This window comes from Lepidothrix coronata, unplaced genomic scaffold (assembly GCF_001604755.1).
Source record: "Lepidothrix coronata isolate B3197 unplaced genomic scaffold, Lepidothrix_coronata-1.0 Scaffold171, whole genome shotgun sequence".
NCBI classification, from domain to species: domain Eukaryota; kingdom Metazoa; phylum Chordata; class Aves; order Passeriformes; family Pipridae; genus Lepidothrix; species Lepidothrix coronata.
In genome coordinates, this window is record NW_016690351.1 from 71,918 (window position 1) to 94,840 (window position 22,923).

The 22,923-nt window shown below is 41.6% G+C and overlaps 1 protein-coding gene across 1 annotated transcript in view; it reads left to right on the forward strand.

Annotated features, from left to right (window-relative positions):
* The window catches only part of LOC108504658 (spermatogenesis-associated protein 5-like), a 94,854-nt gene that overhangs the window by 56,476 nt on the left and 15,455 nt on the right, over positions 1–22,923 (forward strand). Inside the window, exon 2 of the mRNA XM_017829947.1 lies at positions 4,283–4,447. Within this exon, the coding sequence (XP_017685436.1) occupies positions 4,379–4,447 (69 nt within the window). The 5' untranslated portion in view covers positions 4,283–4,378. The remainder of the gene's footprint in view (positions 1–4,282; positions 4,448–22,923) is intronic.

Genomic DNA, 22,923 nt, shown 5'->3' on the forward strand with positions numbered 1-22,923 from the left:
ATATGCCATTTACTGTTTGTTTTGGTGGGTTTTTTTGAATTATATTTATTTTTTCTAATGTCAGGTCACCCTCTTGCACAGTTTATCGTGACTTTTTGCTGTAAGATCTGATTAAAAATGCTTTTGGTGAATTAGGCATGGCTGTGGAGGTATGTCAGTAGGAAAGCTATTTTTTTTCCTATCCCACAGAAAGCTCATCACCTGGGTCTGCTTCTGCCAGTGTTGTAATTCTGCTTTCTTTGACAATGTGATTTTTGAAAAGCTAACTAAAGATAGATGCTGTAAAAAAAAAAGGAAAAGAGGAGGAGGAGGAAAATTAGCAAAGCCCTAAGGTTAATTCTGGTCCATCTTAATAGGAACCACAAATATTTTACCAGCTTTACCTGTTTAAGTTTTCTTTCCTGAAATAATTAGCTTCATAATTGCGCACAAAATACACATTTTTGACGTAGCTATCTTTTTCAATGATGTATTTTGAAGAAATACTCTTATTTTAATTACGAAAAAAATGAACCATGTATGTTTGAAAGGGGAGCACTTTCTTCTTCATAAAAATGTATTTTTGCCGTTGATGATACTAAGTATTACATGACAATTATCCCACTTCCCTTAGTGCTCCCAGAAGAACATTGTACCTATGTACCACTAATAACCTTTCAGTGCATGTGCACTTAGACCCTTTTCATAACTGTTGCGGTAAAACCAAAAAAAATTACATAAACCTGCGAAAGAATTGCTTAATGGCATGAAGTGTTCTGGTTTTGAAGTATTCTGGTTTCTACCAAAACCCCAATTACTTAATTTTGTGCCCTTCCTGGCCGACGTAAATTATGCAACCCTCACATCTCGACATCAGTGAATTATGTAGCTCTGCGCACACATCAATTAATTTTGGCCCCATCAACTTCCCACCTTCTGTGTGCTCCTCGCCTCAAATCGCTTCTGCATCTCCCAGCCGCGAGCAGTTCACTTTGTGCAGCTGTATCTGCCTGAACCTGCAGCCCCACTTCAACTCTTCACCCTCCCCCACCTGCCTCTCCTCCTGCTCAGCCAAGACACAGCCTGCTCCTGCTAAATCCCTTCTCCTCCAGCTCCACAGCAAGGATCAATCCTGGTGCCTTCACCTTGTGCCTCGCCAGTGGGTCGTCACCGAATCCCAGTGCACCCACGGGCAGTGGGGCTGGTCCAGAGGTGACCTCGTTGTCCTTATCACTCTCAGAATTTTCCAAATGCACATTGCAAGACTGAAACTCCATCTTCTGGAACGGCCTGTGAAAGTCATGGCATGCTTGGAGCACCCATCTCCAAAACCCTTCCCATAGCGGAGCCTGGATCATACAACATCCCACCGAGAAAAGATGTAGCTTCTAGGTCTGTGTGAAAAGTGGTGGTGAGGAAAAAGGTGGTGCCAGCATCCCTCAAACTCAGCACTGCTGCCAGCATGCTGGTGAGCATGACCCAGGCCTTGGTGTTGAAGCCACAGGTGTGCACACCACATGCCACAGCAGGCTCCCCTAAGCAACCCAGAAAGAACTCACTGTCCTCCAGTGAGCAAAAACATCATGAGGGGTACCTTTTACACTTATTGCTGACCTCTACATGGAACTCAGTCCTAAGTCCTGAATTATTTTGCCCGGAAAGGAAAAGCACCTCCATGGGAAGTACACAGAGACCAAAGACCTGAGAGAGCAACACGATGCCCTGCAAACCAGAGTGGCCTTGACTTGCCGTTGCTCTCCAGTTGCGTTCTGAGCACTGGCAGCAGAGCAACTGCTTCACCTGGGCTTTGTCCTCCAGTAACACGGGATGGATCAAGACAGGCTCCTGCCTCATCCTCTCCCTCTGCTTTTAGTTCCTCAGGAGCGTGAAGGGTTGGTGGCTTGCCAAAGGACGAGGTGGTGACAACAGAGCAAGGAGCAATAGAGCTGTGCCCAGGTTCTCCCACGGTCACCACGTCAGGAGGGCTGGTGGAGACCAGCACTCGGTTCAATCTGCTTTTGTCTCTGGGGGCTAGAGGGAATTTGACTTTTGTCTCAAGCTGAGGTTACAGAATATTTTCTCTCCTTTTTGTCTGTGTCAATATAAGCAGCAAGCGCTGCTGAGACTGACTTGTGCTTTTTTTGTACAGTTCCCAGCACATCTGGCCATCTTGGACAAGGTCCCTAGGCCTGATCGTAGCAAGAAAGTAGCGATAGCGTGTTTAAAACTTGGGCCTCCAGCTATGACTATATATAAAACACAAAGCTTTGGGGACAAACTGGAGGAAATACAGTTTCTAGTAACTGACCAAAAAAAGTGTATTCTCTGTGTTACATCTGCAGTTGTGCTTTGCCAGCGTGGGTGCTCTGTCGTGTTAGGAGACTGTCTCAGAACCAAAAGCCAGTGCGAGGCAATGGCGTGCTTGCCCCCAGCTCATTGGCACCAAGCATTTTTCCTGTCCCACTTGCACAACAAGCCCTGGTCATTCATCACTGGGAAGCTAAGCTGGCTCTAGAAAATGTTCCAATTATCTGGGTGTCCTGATGAAACCTGCCTTGACTTAAAAGAGGCACACCACCATACTCACATGAATATCTCTTGCTTCTTCTAAATAATAGAATTAGCTATGGGCATTTCCTTAAGAGCATGCAGAATACAATTGCAGTAATAATTCCTCTCCCTCCAAGCCTAGTCTTGAAACATGCAAATTTCTCTTTCAAGTGCCTTGACAAAAATTGGCAACATCCTGACACGCACACACGATTTAGACACTGAATTACACACTCATCGAGTTATCAGCAGTGAGCTGAGTTCTTTGGTGGATGTATCAGGAGTGCTCTTGACAACTTGTTTCTTGCTCTCTTTTGTAGGGATCTAGCACTGACCACTGCAAGGACAGGGTACAGGGATGGATACAGACCTTTTGGTCTTCCCAGCACATATATTCCTTCTTCTATCCTTACACAGCTCCTTGCAGCACACCATGGTGCCGTGTGCTTTCTGCTGAGCGTTTTCATGTTCTGTTTTAAAAATAACAAGACATCTCTTAACATTCAGGATACATTTTTCCACTCTGAAGCACCACAACAGTCTTTTTAAAGAAACTCTAGGAAGGGTGTTAACTTGATCAATGCTGTGCAGGAAGGAAAGCTCTTTCCTACTATTTTTTCAGCATGACTTTCACTGACATGATCAGGCTGGGAAAAGACTTATTGGCTGACAGCCCAGGACAGCCATGCAATATCTCTAGTCATCTGGAACTCAAACTGCTCTGCCCAAGGGAGAACCATAACATAAAAACAATTTAGGTTACATGCTGAATCTTATAAACATTATTCAGTTCTTAAAAAATAGTTTAAATACTATTTATGTGCATTCGCTGTGCACAGAATTATTGTGTTATGGGTTTTTTTTCATATGTCAAGTAAGAAAGGCTGGGAGGGTTTTTACTTTTTTTTACTGTAGATGGTTTTCAAGAATCTTGAAGATTTTTTTATAAATATAGGGAAATGAGTTTCCTCTCTTCTCATGTATTTAAGAGCTTGGCTTCTCCTGTATATCGGATATAACTGTTTTATATATAGACAATGTTTACTTTTTGACCCTGTTCAGAAAGTACAGAGTCACAGAAATGCTGGTTAGAGAGAGCTTCCAGAGGCCCTGTGATCCCCCTTCTGCACATGTGGGACTATTGCCAGCACCTGATCAGGGAGAGCTTGGCTTCCTCTGGCTGAGCCATAAAACCCCTGAGGACAAGAGTTTCCGCAGCCTCCCCGATGACCTGCCCCAAGGCTGTGCTTCTCTTCTAGAAATTTTTTCCTTCCATCTCCTGTTTTGAAGCTGAGCATCATTGGCCTCTGTCTGTTGTTACCTTATTTTGCATAAAAAGCTTGTCAGAATAATCTGTTCCTCTGTAAGCACATGCAGCTCTAATAATTTGGGATAAAGCAACATGAATTCAGAATGTAAGCTTCACTTCAAAAATCCTTTTTTTCTCCGCTTGATGTCTTGATGGAAGATCTGAACTTGGGATGTGTCCATTGCCACCTGTCCGTCTGCCAAGCCCTAACATTCCAGCACACCTTGCAACAAGTCTAAAAGTATTATTTTAAGAACATATAGTTCCTTTATGATTCCTTTTTTCCATTAACTGGTATTTCACAAGCTGAGTAGCCTTACTGTCTTTTCTTGTGCACCTTCTTGCTTTTGCTGAAATTGTTGGTTATTTGGTGGTGGTGTTGGTTTTGAGTTGTGGTTTTTACTCTCTTGATGTGCTGTAACTTCTCCTGTGATTTCATTGCAGGCCTTGCTGAGACCAGGACGAATAGACAGAATTATCTACGTGCCGTTGCCAGATGCAGCCACTCGCAGGGAGATCTTCAAACTTCATTTTCAGTCCATGCCAGTGAGCGATGAAGTCTGCTTAGCTGAGCTTGTTGAGCACACACAAAAGTACTCAGGAGCAGAGGTAAAACTTTCTGGAGTCACTGCACAAAATGATGTTTAAGTTGAACTCAAGTATCATCCAGATACCATCCCTTTAGCCTTCTCCAAGTGCTGGTCGGAATTGTGAAAGGGAACGGTTGAGAGGTTTCTGTGTTTCTGCTCAGAGAGCAGAATGCAATCTGGGGCTTTTTTATTTCCATCAGAGGATCTCCATCAGAGGATTGTTGCCAAGGGAAAGGTCTCTTCCAGGGTGAGCCACAGTATGATCCCAGATGGCCTCATGAAGTATGTGCTGCCAGGAGTGGAGGGAGGCAGAGGCAAGTGCTCCCAGACTCCCCAGGCAGTTCACCTGGGTCTCCCCACATCTCCAGGGATCTTTTGAGTTTAAGATTGTGACTGAGAGCCTCAGATGGAGTTATGGAACAGTGCAGGGGAATTGCAAGGCAGTCACTGGTCACTTTGAAGCTTGTGTTCCTATTCCATATAATCAGGACCTCACAGCCACACTTTACTGTTACAGCTCATTGCTATTAGTTACCTTCTGACAATGAACATCAGACAATTATTTCCTGTCCTGGGTAGAAGGAGAAACTTTCTCAGATGCTGCTGCCTGGCAGTTATAATAAGTAGCAGTACATTAGTGGTCACCACTCTGCTCCCTGAATATTATTCATGTCAGTGTCTCGTGAAAGGATATTTCATTCTTTCCTCATTTTAATTAATTGAGAGTAATTATATTACTTCAAAAATTCAAAGAATGTTATTAAGATTGCCAAGTCAAGCCCTTAAAAGGTACGAAAGACCAGAATTTCCACCTTCCTGTAAGCAGTCCTAGTGTATTATCGCAACATCTTTAATTACATAGTCACCTTCTGCTTTTTCCATAGCAGAGTGGAAAATGTGATGTGCTTGCCTTAGCTCTCCAGCTTTCAGTGTGCTGTTTACAAGGGCAGGGAAATAAGGTAAACTTTTGTCTTGGTCCAAAAGAGAGGGTGATGGTGGAGTGTTTGTGTGGTTCTTGTAATGCTGAAGGCCCTTCTCAATGGACTGGTCATTGAACAAGATTTTGGCTCATTTAGCTATCACTCAAATGCTGGTATGATGTAAAATGCTGTGTTGCCTGCTAAGTAACCTCTGGCTGCTGAGGGCACTGCTGGTGTGCTCCGGCCTCATTTTGGGAACCTGTGTCACAGGGGACACCAAAGTTGAACACACAAGATCTTTTCTCCTCCGCAGTGCAGGACAGGCTGTGCTCTGGGAAAGAATGAATGAAAGCTGTGTAGGGAGCAAGGCTGGTTTGTGTAGCACATCTCATTTCCACACAATGTGGGCTATCCTAATGGAAAAAAGGCAACAATAAAAAGGGTTTCAGGCTTAAGTGTTGGTCTGAAAAACTGTTGAAGCTCTACTGCCCCCACACTTTGGAGCAGTGACCTGAAACAGTGCTGTGTTCATATCCGGGTGATACAGCTTTTGCTGCCTTAGGGAAATTTATCTGCCTCTGGCTGAGCTACAAGCCTCCAAAAACATAAACATAAACATATCCTCCCTTGTGTATGGAAACTGTTGTCTTACCAGGCAACAACTGTAACGCTTGTATTTTAGAAATTCCAAGCAAAGCATATGGGGATTTCCTTTGGATCTGGATCAGCTGAAGCTTTAGTGGTGAATTCCTGTGCCTGGTTGATAATGAGTCGCAAATGTCTTGGTGCTGGCTTTGTACAGAACCAAAAATAAGTTAATGGGTCACTGAGTGCAGCTACACACTAGTTGCAGGGGGAAAAAAGGGCTGCCTGTTTCTAACATGGCATTGCTCATGAATTTTGTTCTTTTGCATCATTCAAAGTATTATAATAACTGGGATGCAAAGAGTAAATACAGAAAAAGCCTCAGTCAGTGTTCCTTGGAAGAATACATAAGAAGTCTTGGCAGTTGGCACGCACAGTGGCCAGTTTCATTAAAGCCTTTTCTTCCTAGTGTCTCCAGCTTCCCAGCTTTACAAATAGTTTCCGCTGCTGAATGGCAAGTTCCCATTCCACTGTTCTACCCTTTGTTTAGAAAAAGAAATGGAAAATGCTTGGTTTTGTGACTAGAAGATGCCGTATGAATAGGGAGTTGCGTGTAAAGATGCGTTGAATCATCCCGCCGTGAGCTGAATAAACAAGCCAGTAAAGCGGATAGTTCAGTGAGCATCTGGCTTCCAACTTGGCCCTTTTTCAGATCAGATACTTGCATATATTTTTGCCTGTCATCACTTATGACCAGTTATCTCTGTTCACCTGCTGGATGCACGTTTCTCTTAATGAGTACCTTTAAAGATATATCAAGATAGCAAAATAGGGTGATTACTTCCCACTGTTTCATGTGAGAGAAAATGGAAGATAATTTATGAGGGTGAATTACAATTTCCTTCTCTCGTGTGTAAGTGAAGTTTAATGTAATAAAAAAAGGGCACTAGACAAGCAATGTCTGTACAATTAGCTTTTAGGTCAAACAAATTCTCAGCTTTCTAGAAATACTTGGATTTGAGTTTGATCTGCATTTCCAGCCTCTTCTGGAGCAGTGCTGTGCAGCAGTACTTGAGGCTCTCCTTCAGGGATACTTCAGTGTCTGTAAATCAGGAGAGAAATTGGTAGGCACAGAGGAGAAGTCCTTAAAAGTGATAAAAATGGTGAAAACAACAAACATCATGCTGCACTGAAACTTTTATAAGGTTTAATCTAGTGTTTCTGTGTGTTATTTTGGGCAAAATTTCAGGAGGTCCAAATTTTATCAATATTTTTTAATGGTTTTTAATTGTTTTGTACAATTAGGATGTCTTCACTCTGAGGTTGTTCCCAATTTGGTCACAGATTTTTCCTAGAGCGTTTTCACTGCTGTACTTCATGCTGAGAAGTTTTATCTGTTTGATTTCTCACTAAAGTAGGACTAATTAAAGATCCGGCCACAGAAGTATTTAAAAGTGATGTTTTAAAGTACAAGCCGTGTGAGTTCCTTTTTGCTTGTTTTCATGGTGCTGCTACAGCCATATAACCCATCTTTAGGAAAGACTGGCTTTCCACAAACTCGGGTGCTCCACTGTTTTTAAATTGGGCTTAGATGAGCAAGGGATGAAACCAGTGTTTCCCCACTGTAGAAATATTTTTTTCCAGAAAGTAGGTGATAAAAAGGAAAATAAACCTAGTAGAGTGAGGGACCCTCTTTTATTGTCTGAGCTCCAGTCAGATGATGTTTTTGTTAAAAATTAAAAGACAGTAGTGGAGAGGGAGTTTTAGGCAGGAACTGAAATCAAGTGTTGAGTTGTTTTGAGTTTGAATTTGGTTAGAAGTAATAAAAAGTTAAATAATGTGGATATGATGACAATATTCTTCGGACGAGTGCGCTAATAGAACTAAGATAATGGGACTGACTGCTTTTAAATTGGTGGAAAGCAGGTCATGGTGAAAGCCAAGGCTGGCGTGGTTTCTATAGTATTATCAGTTTCCATGCTTACAGGACACAATAGTAAAGCGGGAATCTTGGAACCTGTAAATCTTTCATTGGTTCTTAGGCGAAGCAGAACAGTTAATGTAAAAAATATCTTTCTCACTTTGCAATAACTCTCAATGGGAGCACAGAGAATGAAGGGGAAGAAAAGCAAGCTGATGAAGGTTTGCTCTGGCTCAACTAAAAGCAGATTTGATGCCAAAAAGGTCTTTGCAGCAGCACACTAGCTGCAATCAGCTCAAGCCTTTGACTCTTAAAATATGTATTCCAAAACATGCATGTTCTTGTTTACCAGATATTGACATATTTAAACTGTTAACTTTAATATAAAAACACCCCAAACAACTAAAACCTCTCCAAATTCCTCTCTCTCTTACAGAGGAAGGTACTAAGTATGAAAGGAATGAGGATGAGTTCTGTCATAGGTGTACAGAAGGGTAAAGAGTCTTTTAAGAGATTAGAAAAAATTTGTCTCTTTAGTGAAGAACATCTGCAGTAAAGGGGAGAGAGGGCTTAGATATGGGGGGGGGGGAAGGACATTTGACAAATAAGGATGTTTTACTTTCTTTACATCTAGCTTTCTGTGAAGAAAAAGATCTTCCAGACTTAAGGAAAAGGCTTTCTGCCTAGCATTTTTAAAGGGCAATGAATTCAATCCTATATAGTAGCCTAAAAAGAGACTGGCTTTTTGAAGTGAAGGCATCAAAAAAATTTAAAAAAAAAGCCCGAAAGAGTAAAGTCTCTATATGGGGAAAAAACCCAGTATACCATTCAAATCTTGTCCTGGCTGAAGCTCAGGGTTTTAATTTTTAAATGTAAACATGTTTGTTGCTTTTCTGCTCAGTTATGCTGAATCCTGAGCATGTTCAATTCCCATTGGATACAGCGGGTGTCAAAGGTGCTGAACACATCATGCTTTGGAACTGGGCCATCAGATTTTGTACTTCTAAAATACCACCAAGAAATGCATATGTCGCATCAGAAATGTGTGATTTGAAAATATTCTTTTGTAGTTAAAGCGTCTGGGGCTGAAATGACTCTGGCCTGACACTGCTGGACGGCCTGTCCTTCTGAAGGCACAGCTTAGCTCCACACCAAGATGTGGTATCACAGTGAAATTACAGATTTTCAAAGTGAGGAACGCTGTCAAACTGCAATGCAGCAAGATTAAGGCCTCAGATGAACTCCTGATGTTTCTCTTGGAATGATGCAGAGGATCTGTTAATTTATATCACTCATTGCAAAGTGAACATTTTTGTGTGGGTGGGTGAGGAAAAGAGGCTCAGCCTTTATCCAATATGGGTAATACGGGATCACCGCCTTCCTATACACGTTTATCGGTGCTAAGGATGTGTTTGGCACAGGTGGCTGGAAGGTGAGGAAATACCTGGCATTCGGAATGTTTTCCAAATGTCAGTGTTTGGGATAAACGAGATGAATCACCGGAAAGGAAATAACTAACTACACAGGACTTCCCATGGGATTTTGCTCGCTGCTGGTCTCACAAGAACCTCGTACGTGCAGAATGTGCTTGGGCAGATTGGGAACAAGGGCAGCACGAGCACCTGGGTATGTGGGTGATCACTCATTGGCATGGCAGTGCTGAAAACAAGACTTTGTGGTGTTACTCCATCTCTCCTTTTCCTCCAGACTTTCCTTTTCAGGCATTTCAGAAAGATCAGGCTCCCATCGTGCATTTTTTCAGAGATGGGGTGGCAGGTTTGTTGCCAAAAGTGGATGGATTTTCATCAGCTGAGACCTGATACAGTACTGTGTGCACTCACCCTGGGAGGATATAAAGCCTGGTTAGCAATCAGCATGTTTATGCAAAATGTAAGGTTTGGTATAGAGAGGAGTATTTGCACTAAAATTTATGCATGACAAGCCCATCTAGGAAAGAACCTTCTCTCTTTCAGTGAGATAATGATTTGCTAATAGTTTAATCAAGCAGAGGAGATTTAATGCATCTGGCTGAAGGGGCATTAGCGTTTCCGAAAAGGTCAGACCCATTAACAGCTCAGGAGGATACAGTGGAAACTGCTTCCTAAGTAACTCAGAGAACAGTGATCCTCAGAGGAGCTTGGGGAAAAAAAGCCAGGGGGAATTTGAATGAGCACCAAGCAGTGCTGAGGTATGAATTTCACGGCTTCTCAAACTTGAGACTTCCTTTCCTCATAAAGCTCCTTGTGCCTTTGCAGGGTTGTTTCTTTTGTCCCTGTTTGGAGAAAGAACATCCGTAGAAGCCTCACCTGTGTCAGGGGCAAGCTCCCTTCCCATGAGCTTGTGCAAACCCGCTGTAGTTTCCCCAAACCAGCCGAGGCCGTGGATGATGCCCGAATTTGCCAGCAGCACCGACTGTACTGTTTGTCTCCTTCCCTGTCCCTGCCTTCCCTGTTCCACGCACGGCAGAGTATCCAGGAGCTCCCCTTTGTTGAGGGTGGCAGAGGGGGAGTGTGTTGCCAGCACAGCAGGGGACTGTTGAGCTGTCACCAACACACAGGCTTAGAAAAGGGGGACCTAGACTGATACTCTGTCAGCCAGCTTCACTTGCCCTCTGCTCTTGCCTCTGGCTTTGCTGCTTTATTGTCCTGGGTTTGGCTGTAATTCCCAGCAATGGAAAAACATGTTGCTCTTTAAAAGCAGATGGGAATTCATTCCTGAAGGAAAAATGTCTCTTTAGGCTACTGCTATTGTTTGAGTTTTATTTTTTGCCTGTGAGTTATTTCTAGCAACTTTTAATTTAATTTATTCTTTTTTTTTTCTTTTTTATTAATCAGACAGCGTGGGGATTATTCTTCAATGTCTTAAAGCACACGCTCTCACTACAGTAATGATCACAAATGGGGTATATAAAGTTCAGAGTAAAAATTGCATTTGCAGTGATCAGGAAGGAATTGAAAACGCTGGCTTATTTCTGCCTTTTGAAGTGTATTCATTTATGTAACACAAATGCTTATATCAGCTCAGAGTAGCAGAATTGGCTTTTATGTAAAAAAAAAGAAAAGGAAAAATAATAAGCACTTTTTCCTCACACTGACCTGTTTTTCTGATTTAAACCTGTAGTGCTGGCGCTTGATCTTTTAAGTTATGATGTGTCACCGGGTATGTGGTTAGGATTGGACTTGCTGCTTTGGGTTTGTCTCAACTCTAGTCCTAAAGTATAAGACAAGGCATAAAAATTAGAGAAAGTCACCAAAAAGTCATTACACTTCATGGTAAATCAATTCCTGATCCTTCACTCTTATATGCCAACTTCAGGGCCAGATCCTCAATGTATGCAAGTTGCTGTAAATATTGAGTATGTCTTAGTACATTAGCAAAAGATATGTCTGAAGTTTTTTGTTTTATTTTCCATTAAATCACTGATTTGTATTTTTCATAAATGGGGGAGAAGGGAGGGAGCTAAATATTCTTACATATCCATTGCCATTTCTCATGCCCTTAAAATTAATAATTGTCTGACTTGCTTAAGTGGCTGCTGTGATTACTTTTAATAGTGTACAATGTCTGGCTATCAGTCAGTGTTCAGTTTATCCTTCCTTACATGTGTATTATTTTCCCCTTGGATATGCTGAGTCCAGAGGAGGCCACCAAGGTGATTAGAGGGATGGAGCACCTTTCCTTTGAGGAAAGGTGGAGAGAATTGGGATTGTTCAGCTAGGAAAAGAGAAGGCTTGGAGGTGACCTAATTGTAGCCTCCCAGTATCTGAAGGGAGCCTGCAAGAATGATGGAGAGGGACTATTTACAAGGGCCTGGAGTGACAGGACAAGGGGAAGTGGCTTCAAACTGAAAGAGAGTAGGTTTAGATTAGATAATAGGAAAAAATTCTTTGCTGTGAGGGTGGTGAGGCCCCGGCACAGGTTGCCCAGAGAAGCTGTGGCTGCCCCATCCCTAGAAATGTTCAAGGCCAGGTTGGATGGGGCTCTGAGCAACCTGGTCAAGTGTAAGTTGTCCCTGCCCATGGCAGAGGAGTTGGAATTGGATGATATTTAAGATCCCTTTCAACCCAAACCATTCAATGATTCTATGGTTTCAAGGAGGTAGCACTAAGACATAATCTCAGTCATCAACTTAGCCAGTAGAGCTGCAGGAGGCTCCTGGCTTCTGCAGTAAAATTACCTTCCCATCCTTAACAGAATCAGTCCTCCAAAAACAAGAGTACTACTTGGTCAATGAGATCTAAAATAGTTCTGATTATGATGTTAACTGGCACTAGGAATATTTAAATGTACTACCTGAAGGCTAACTCAGATAGGATGTTTATACCAGATGAAGGCATCCAGAGGAACACCTCGTGCTGACCTACTTGTATTTCTGGGACCCTGCCAGTTAAATTGCTGTCGTGGTGGAAGAACTGTTAATGAATGGCAGAGGAATAATAGAGCCCAGGTGTAAAAGCTTATTAATCTACCTGAGTATTGTTGCTATGAATGAAAAACATGTATTGTAACGACAACACTAACTGTTTATGCTTCACTGAGTGGCAAATATTGGAGAGGTGGGGGTTGTGTATGGATTAAAATATTCAAACACGTTGGTATCTTTGTGTACATAGAAAATAGGGTGTTTGCCTTCGGCAGTCACCAGCAAAGTCATTGTTTCTGTTGCAAAAATTTGGAACCTAATAATAAACAATAACATAATATCTAATAAAATCAAATCACAGTAGACTGTGAATATCTTGAACAACAAATGTACCTAATTTCAGACTTAAAGCTGTCACTAGTAAAACTATATTTGTGTGGAACATGCACCAGCTATTCTGCTTCCATTGCTTTCTCTTATGATAGAAATAATATTTCACTTGTGTAAAGTGAATTTAGAGTTTATTTTGTGAGGGATGATAATTATTGATAAAGTATTTGGAGAGGGTTTTTCCCCCCCTCTTAACTTTCCATGATTTAATTATCACAATTTAATTGTGATATGCTTTAATGTTTAATGTCGCTAAAAATGTGTATGAGCTGCAGGCTTATGCACTTTTCATCCCATAAAGTTATTTGAGTTTGAAAATTTGCTCTGCTGTATTCCTTTCAAAGAGGTTTTGATTACGTATAATTTTATTTTTCTAAGTGAGATTTTTTGGGAGGAAGAATATTTGAAATATCTGCTTTTGTTCCGCTTTCTTTTTTTAACCACAAACTTGAGCCATAACACTGTTGGAGTTGGTGGCTTTTTGGTGAGATTAAGCTGCTCAGTGTTAATTCTGAAACCATTTGAGAAGTTGTTAGTAATTAAGACATTCACTGATGCTGAATGTGGGAACAGGGAAGTTTTCATCTATTTGCAGCCAAACCTACGTTGTCAAACAGGGCAATTTTCATTCTTGCCCTGCAATTTCTGTTTTCCAGAGCCCTACTGGAAAGCTGATGGGCACAAGCAGTGCTGTAGCTCAGATCTTTGTATATCAGAAATTGGAAGCTGTTATTTCCGAGTTATCTTTTACGGTTACCCTTAAATACGTATGGAAATACATAAAGCTTTAAATTGCCTTTGGCAAAAGGATTAAAAGGTTATTGGCAGATGGAAACAGTGCAATAACAACTCTGCAGCAAATTATTAGCTATGTTAGAAGCAATTCCGTGGTCTGTTTTGCTTTTTAATTAAACTTTTTCAAACTATCACCCAGTTCTCAGCTTAGGCTTTTTGTTTCCTGTCTTTGAGCAATGAAAATGTCAAGGATAGCTGGGTAGGAAAAAAGCCTTTCAGGTCTTAGTCTTCTGTAATTTGTCCATGGCATTGCGTGTATAGAAGTGAGCCATCGGATCTGGCTTGACCACTTGCAGTGGAAGAAAACAGAGCAAAGCCAAGATGAGTGCAACTGCTAATCAGTCTTGACATCCCTATTGTCAGGGGAAGAGAACCAAGAGCGTTTTGTCCAGTCTAAAAGAGCTGCTTTGGATTTTGTTTGATGGTTCGTTTTCTTCTTTAGGGAGGTGGGGGTGGGAGTTATTTTTTTTCCGAGTAATTGGTGTCTTACAGAGATGGGCTTTGTGGTGTTTGTTACTTCATTTCCTAGCAAACAAAGTAAATTTGTGATAAAGCTAGAAAAGGGCTATTGCACTTAACATTGCAGAGTGAAACACACCATTGGAGGGGAAGGAGGGGGAGAGCAGCAATCTGTCTTCTGTTTTGTCTTATTGTGCTTTTTACTGGGATCAACCAACTTTGTCTTTTTCCAGAACTGCTCCCAGTAAGCTCCCATTTGATGATAAACTGATGGAGAGGGGTTAAAAAAAGGTGTGCCCAGCTCACGCATTAGACTCTGTGTGTTTGAAAGTAGTAGTGAGTCCATGTCAGGAAAACTCTTTCTGCTCCATCTCTTCAGCAGGTGATTTTCCTTCCACAATGTGTTTTTTGTCGTTCAGCCAAGGGTGAGGGACCAAAGGGGAGAAGTCAGGAGGGCAAGTTGGTGGGGATTTTTCCCATGACAGGAGCTGGGGTGTTCAGCCACAAGCAAGCCAAAAGCAGCAACCCCAAACTCAAAAGTCATGTGCCACTTGTGTTTCTGGTTACTTTGTGCAAGTGGCAGTTGTGGTGTGTACCTGGAGAGAGGTGTTTTGGGGAGCCCCCTTGCCAGGGAGGGCACACAATGATGCTGGAGGGCTCATCACAGGCTCTTGTGATCAGCCATGTTACCATTTCGTGGGATCTTGCCATTTCTGTGGTCATTTTTGTGTATTTTTGTGTTATACAAACCAAGGGGAAAGAGAACCAAACCGCATTCCTTTGTTAGCGAAACAGAATTTGCAGGCAGGAAAATGTGTGCGGTAATTCAGTGTAAACAAGAGAGAACAAAACTTTTCTTGATTTTGACTTTTCTAGTTAAAGGCCTGAGGACTTCCAAAGAAGCATTGGCAGTCTTGTTTTAATATTCAAATAGCAAGCACTCATCATAATGAAATGTCAGTTCTCAGAAGTGGAGTATAGTCAGAATGTTAGAAGCTGAAAACTTGCTCTCCGTTTCTAACATTCTTTGCTACTAAATTTGCAAAAGTGTAGTTCGTCTTCATTAAACCATGCTTAGCGAGAACAATATTTATGGAAAAGCAGGAAAAAACAAGAAAAAAAAAAGAAATTATTTGTCTTCTATCAATGCTTGGAAGTTGAAATAAGAAAGTTAACTTGGGCATTGAGACAGGATCTTACCCTAGGCTAATTGTTTACCATTAAAAGAGAGAGCTTGCATGCAGGAGGGAGTGTTATGTTTTGGACTTACTTCCTTGTAACTCATAAATCTTGGCTGTATAAATGTTCAGTCATTAATTAAGGCTTTCAAATTAATCTGTTTCCTGACTGGACTTGGCTGTTTTTGCATAGAGCAATGCTGTTGCCCAACCTCCCCGGTTTCGGAGCGCTCTCAAATGTGTGACATGGAAGGATGATGTTTATTGTGGAGAGTTAATGAACAGCAGTAAGGAGGGGAGGGGGAAGCCTTTGGCTACCAACATGTACAGGAAATAGGGCAGTGGTATCAAAATGGTTTTGCATACTGTAATTGCTTCCCTTACTTCAAACAATGGTAAAAGTGGCTATTTTATATTGATAAATGTCAGTCCGGAGCAGAAGGATTTTTCATTCCTTTCATTATTCTAGAACAGCGATCTGTCTTTGCAGTTCAGCCAGTTTACTCAGGATGTTGTATAAATGCAGCCAAAAAGTGTCTCTCATGTGATGGAAAAAGATTTCTACTTTTGTTAGAGACTTTTTAGAAATTAACTGGTAATGTTATCATTCAGGTAGTATTATCATTGCATTCATTTGACCTGCTGCTCATTTAGGGTTTGTGTCCTACTTGTGTTACGCTGTCTTTACAGATGTGTAAATGTAGATGTATTTGTGTCTCCTTTCTTACTTATGCAGGAGCATTTATAAGATATTTAATTATTTCTCTAACGTTAAGTATTTTCAGAAATTTGTCCTGGAGATGTGCTACATTTTGAAGCCATTTTAAACAAAAAATGTTTTCATTATCTGGCTTGTAAGGCTTAGATTAGACATATGAAAGAAATTCTTTGCTGTCAGGGTGGTGAGGCCCTGGCACAGGTTGCCTGGAGAAGCTGTGGCTGCCCCATTCCTGGAAGTGTCAAGGCCAGGTTGAACGGGGCTCTGAGCAACCTGGTCAAGTGGAAGGTGTCCCTGCCCATGGAGGGGGGTTGGAACAAGATATCTTTAAGATCCCTTTCAACCCAAACCATTCCAGAATTCTTTTTTTTTTTTTTTTTTTTTAGTAAAATGATTTTTCCATAACCAAGAAAACCCCTTGCATTTTCATGACTCCAAAGAGAAGGCATGTTTTCAGTGTCGGTTAGTCCCAAGCTAAGCCACTGTGAACATTTCCAGGCCTTTCAGTACTGCTTTTTGCAGGTTTGTGATGAGAGACGTGACTCTATGTGTTCGCGAGGAGCAGTGGCAGAGGAACCCCTGTCCTTTTAACCAGCGTTTTGAAATCGAGCACAACTCAGTGTGGCCTCAGTGCTAATGTAAGCATGTGCAAGAGCAGCCTTTTAAACTCAACTCTACCACTCTTATCATGTCTTTTTGGAGTAGCTAAAGAGATTATTGTCATCCAGTAAGTTCTTTCAAAAGTAGAAGCTGACCACAGAGACGCAGCATCAAAGATGTGCAAGCAGAGAGTGACCCACTGAGTTAATCCAGGTGAGCCTCTTGTGCTTGGTAAAAGTACCACATGGAGCATGATAGGAACACTTGATGAATGATAAAACATAGCATTAAGAAACTGTGGTGATAAATCTCCCTTCTGCTGGAATACATTTGACTGAAAACAGTCCTGGGCTTGCTGGGAGATAGGTTTGGACTGTCTCATGGGTTTCTTCTTTCTTGCGAATTTGATTAAATCACTTGACACATCATATTTGGTAACAAGTAAACTATTTCAAAGCCTGAAATGATGACTGCGTGACATTCATAATTTGAAATCAGTTATTACATAAGACTTGGTGTTGAATTTGGTGGTGTCTGTTTGCAACCTAAGTAACAGAACAAATTATAATTCTCCTTATTGCTTGCCATATACTAAGTAGGACTGGTTTTGCCATTCAACATCAGGATGTACATTCAGAATACCTCTAGGGCATTTTTACAGAGTGTCTGTTTCTCAGGCTACACACTTGTTTTGGTACCTGTCTCCTGAGTGGTGTTGCCAGTGGGTTGCATCAAGCCACTTGGGAATGGCTGGTTCCACTGCCATTCCGATACCATAAAGTAAAGCAGAAGTCATTCAACCTATTTGAAAAGTGCTGAAAACCAAATAAACGAAGTAAATAAAGAGGTTAAGTTAATGTAGTGGTGGGAGCCATGTGTGGCCAGTGCCAGCTCCCTGGACCACAGGAGCTGCTCCGCTGATGTGACAGTCCCAGAGTTCATCAGGCTTTCCCTGCAGAGCCCGGTGCAGTGTCCCCGTGCAGTGTCATTGCTCATGCTGTGCTTTCTCCAGGTGAACAAAACAACGATCCTGGTGTTAAAATGATAAACCCAGTCCAGTCCTAGCCCAGCCAGGATCCACACGGAACAGGTTGTTCCCTGCAAGTCGGAACAACACTGATAACATTTGGCAGGAATAGCAAATACGCATTAATATTTGCGTTATGATAACAGAGAGAGCCTATTTTGAGGTTTGTATGTGATGCTAATAATTCATCCTTGGTTTTGAGATGATTCCTGGAAGAAAGTATTTCCTTCCTACAGGAACAGTCATTCTTGAAAGTCTCTCATTTTTAAAACAGTGAGTTTTTAGTTACTTTATTTTTACCATTTAAAATCCAGCAGTTTTATTGTACTAATATTTAGTCTGCCAGAACATTCTAGCACCAGATTTTTTTCCTTTGAAAATAGTGAGGGTTTTTTTGTTGTTTGTTTCTTCTTAATTCATATGCAACATTTAAGGAAAGCTTAATTAACCCCAGCATGCAGGGAGAGGGAGAGGAAACAGTGCTCAGCGACTGAGAATATAATCAGCTACATTTATACAGAAGTGATTGTATTACCTAAATCCCTTTTTCTTTAAAATTTATTTTTGGTTGAATTTGGGGGCTAGGAAGGGAGGGCAGGCATAGGCTTGGTAAAAAAAAAATAATGGAGGGAGAAAGAATGCTTCCTTGGATCTGGAAAACAGACATTTAATGAGCTATCTCTGATTAGAGCTGAAGTATTGGTCTTGCTCTTAAAAGTCCTTGATGGAGTCAAAGTTTAAATTCAGTTTAGGAGGTTGGCAAAGGTTGGAAAAGCCATGGAAGTCAAATCTACTCTCAAGGTGTAAATATAGGACAGGGCTGATTCTGGATAGGAAGGACTGTCTTGTTACTGTTTTTTATTAAAATATTTTGTTACTTCTGCTGCAAATTAACATTGGTTTGAACTTTTTGTCTCTTAAGTATTGTTCAGTCTTCCTCATTAAAAAAACATTTCCTCAATAATAATAGGTTCCATATGTAGATGTCCTATGTATGTAAAATGATACATATTAATATAAGTAATCGCACATGAAAATGTGTTTTTTTGCTTTTCACCATGTAATGACTCTTCCTGCTCCAGCCTCCTGCCCCCAAAACAAGCAGAACAACAAGGAAATGTGCAGTTTTGGATAATTTTCCAGATAGCCCGTTGTCCAAGTTGAAATGGAGCTGGCAGAGGAGGCAACAGCTGGCAGAGATGGATGACTGGCTGTTCCAGGAACAGGCTGACTCTGTGCAGCGGGGTCGGTACCAGGGCCTTGCGTGCGCCCGACAGCGAGAGCGCTGGGCTCAGCAAAGCTGTTCACCATGTGCTTCACTCCAGACAGGAGGCCAAATCCCTCCTCCTCCAGGATCCTTTCCCCTGACAAGGAGGAGGCTCACTCAGGTGCTTCCAGCTGAGCCTTTGCTCCAGTGCTTCGCTGAGCTACAGCATTGCAGAGAGATGGAAAGATCTCAAAAACCTACGGGGAAAGCATTTCTTAAAAAGAGGGAAAACGAAACCCCTCTTTCCTTTTTGGAGGGTTACAGTATTCCAACGTTTGCCTGTAGAAACAACACCTGACCTCATAAAAATTCATAAAAACACAGAACTATAAAAAGCCAAATCACCTTGTGAAATTTCTAATTTTTTTTATCTTTTCTTTATGAATTTGACAAAAGGAAGACTTCCATGTGTTCTGGTTAAGGCTTGGAACGTGATGCAATCAGTCAGTTCGGCTGATGAGATGTTTTCCAAGTATCCTGCAGCAGATGAGCCTGCCAGCTTCCACAGGGAGGACGGTGTAGGGAGAGGAGGTGGGGGAGAGCTGCAAGCATTCTTCAGTCCTGGCAGCTGCATGTGCAGCAACACTTAAAAGACTACCCAGAACCATTTCCCAAAGCAAAAGGGGCGCATCAGATTTTTCTTCAAGCCAGAGGTTGATAGCAAATTAAAAAAAAAAAAAAATCCTGAATAAGATGAAGTAGTACAGGACACAGCTGTCTCATTGCTTGCATGGGAAGAAATGCAGATATTAGTTTTACTGTTATAAATTTTGCTTTAGACTTTCTTCTGGTAAAATTATTTAGAAACACTAAATTGAATACTTTCTTTGATTTTGTATCATTGACTTAATTTTTTACATTATAAATAGAAATCAGAATGTTTCACCTTAGAAAGATTTTAAGTCTTACAATTCAAAATTACTTTTTTCAATATTTTCTTTCAATTTTGTTGCTAAGTGGATTGTGTGAGGTTGAATTTGACCCTTTGTTTAATTGCCTTTGGATTAAATAATATATTCTACTTGGGAGATATTCTATTCTCTGTTCAGCAGAATGCTTTTGGAATTCTTCTTTTGGATGAACCTAAAATTAGAGGGAGTTTTCTTTTCTGAAACAGGCAGAGAGTAAAAAAGAAGTTTTTTGGGGTTTTTTGCACATGTTGATACATGCACTTTTACTTCAGCATCAACATCTATTTTCAGCTCTTTTCCTGCTTCTCTTCATCGTTCTTCTGCTAAGAGAACTGAGCAGCCCAGACTGATAGTCTGCAGGCTGCACTTTCTCATGGACCCAGGTGTTCGTGTTCTTCTGTTTATACTGAATATATAAATATATGAAAGGTGAAAGATAACACTTTCTATCTCAGGTGGAAACGGTTAAGCTGTAGGAAATAGGCGTTAGGAAGCCTGTAGAGGAATATTTAGTTGATCTGTATCTCAAAACGTATTCTGTTTTGAAAATGTATTTAAATGATGGTATGATTATACATAGTTGTGGGTGACTAATCTAGTCTGTTGCTGCAGGTCATGGGAATAGTCATAAAAAGTATTTATTCGGAACGTGAACCCGGATGCGTGCTTTCCCGACGTGCTTCCCATATGGTCTGTAAGTAAACAGTAAATCAGATAGAGGAGAATTGAGGGAAGAGAGGAAGTGGGTACGTGGGGATTCTGCACCATTAAAACTGCAACCCTGCATGGTTTGAAGATCTGACTTGTTTTATCTTGGAAGAAACAGAAGAAATAATTAGTTTCTGCAGACCCAGGAACCCGTGGAGGTTCAGGCACTGAATTCTTTAATGGAAGTGCAGAGCAGACCGGTCACCTCCAGAAATCATGTTCCCTGTGCTCCCTTATGCTTGTCCTGTGGCAGAGCCTGGCACATGTCTGCAGACTTCAGCCTGCACTCTCTTCTCCTGAAACCAAACTAGTTTTAGGGAATTGTTGGTTTCATTCTGACAACTTGCTGTTCCTGTCATTATTTGAGCTCACCTGGCTGTGTCTCACAGGATGTATCTGCCAGAATATCCCTTTCAGATGTGTGGTTCCTGCTTGGTCCTTGCTGCTTGCCTAGGGAATTCTGAGCTAGGGAAGCAAGGACATTGCAGATGGTCTCAGTGGGATAGGGTTGGGGGTCTGAGCTGTAAGCACTGCAAAAATGCCTTTTCTACTGCAGCTAAAGAGCACACAAGAAGTCCTGAGTGACAAACTCTGTACACTGGATGCGTGAGTGGGAGAGTGGGAGTTGTGCTTGGCAGGAGAAACCCTGTTTTGACATTGTCACTTCAATATACATGAAAAGTTTCAATCTCTACTCCTTTGTTTGCTCTATATTTCTGTTTTACCTGACTGACCTTTAGTTCCAGCTGGGGAATCCATCCCAAGGCTCTGCAGTGTTGTTCCTCAGTCCTTGAAGCCTAAGCAGGTTTTCTTTTAGCACCATGGCAATTTCTCTGTCACTGAAAGAGGCCGTTTCATAGCTCTGGTATCTTAGGCTAGGAAATTTGGTGTTGGATGCAGCTCACACAGGCATTCCATGCCCTGCAATCCCTCTAATTTTCCTAATGCCCTTGTCTTCTTTTGTGGGCTAAAGAAAGTACGAGCTTTCTGTGGGAAAGGATTGGGAGATTAGAGAGAAGCAGTTGGTTTCAATCCAAGGGGTGGTGAGATATATTAGCACAGTTTATAAGATAAAGCCAAATCTCTATTCTCTGTTACCTTGTGAGACTCCAGCCTAGGGCTAAATGCAGCCACAGACAAATGCTCTTGTACTTCTGAGGGCACGTCAATGTGAGGAAGTTATCCTGGAATGAGATAGGGTGTGAATGTAAATGCAGTAGCTGTTCCAGCATAACATCCTGTGGAGACAAGGTCTTGGTGAAGTGACTAAAAGCAGTGGAATGACTCCAGTGGAAGCTGAGGACACTGAGCCCCCACTGTGCTCCCCCTGCAGCCAACTCTGCGGGCAGAGGACAGGCTGAATACCATCTCCCAGGCCTTTTTTTTTGATGGGGATCCAATATCTAACCATCTTTGCACTGACTGCTTTTCCTGTCACTGTGGAAATCATGATTTATTGCTCTTTTTATCAATTGTCAGAATGAGGTGGAGGGTGATGGCCAACAGTGTCACTGTAGGTACCTTGTGAACACAAAACATAGTTTAACACTCAGTGGGTGAGTGATGGGGAATATTTTAGCTCTGCCATCTCTTACTGGTATTTGTCATTCCTACATATTATCACTCCAGCTTTGATCATCAAAGGGTACCAAAGGCCTGTTAATGTACTATTTGTAGTGTTGGAGAGGTATATGTGTGCATGCATTCTGGTACTCTGGGAGCTAAACCTCACCTCTTTTAGTGCTTGAGAAGTTGCTACACCAGTTTTTAGGCCTATGTGATGTGATTCAGTTGTTACCTGTTCTTTATGGGCTGCTGGAAATTAGTGTTTATTTTTAAAGTGCCTTTTTCCAGATTAAATAGAGCATTAATTAGCCCGTGTGAGGAACAGAGCATTATTCTACCGCAGCTTTCCATCAAGTCGAAAACTCATTACCAGATGTAGAGATCATAAACAAACACACATGGCTGCTGCATGTAAATCTTCTGCAGGAGAAATTACCGCTGATCTCTTCTGATTAGATCACTTTGTCTTCCAGCTCATTAATACACTTTTGACCATGGAGAATATTTAGGTGCTAATAGCTCACAAAGTAATATACAGGACATATTAACTTTCCATATTTGTTAGACATATTTCCATCTGGATTTTTTGCCAATGGTCTAGGATACTCTGGGTTTTTTTCTATTTTGGAAGAGTAGTTGTGTAGTCAGAATTTTCCTTCATAATTGGTGTTTGCTTCCACAAACAGCAGAATGTACAAGCAGTCTTCCCAAAGCCACACAAAGATGATATTACAGAAATTAATCTGTAATTATTAGGCCAAAGTCTTTGCTGGCACAATCCCCGGGGGAGTTATGCCAGCAGGTAAATTGGCCCGAGGATGAATAAACCTAATGAGAGCTGGGAAGTGCTAATTTAGGACCTGATCCTGCCTGTTACTGAGGAATTAGATCCCACTGCAGTAACTCCCATGGCAGTCCCTGGAACCAGTCCCTGCCATGCCTGGCATCCCAGTGGTTGCTGTCACCTTCCTCTAATGATGGTCCGTGAGATCTGGAATATGAGTGAGCACTGATCTCAGGAAGGCAGGCCATCCCAGGTGTCAGCAGAGCTTGCTAGATGGTGAAAAATGACACCTGTGACAGAGCC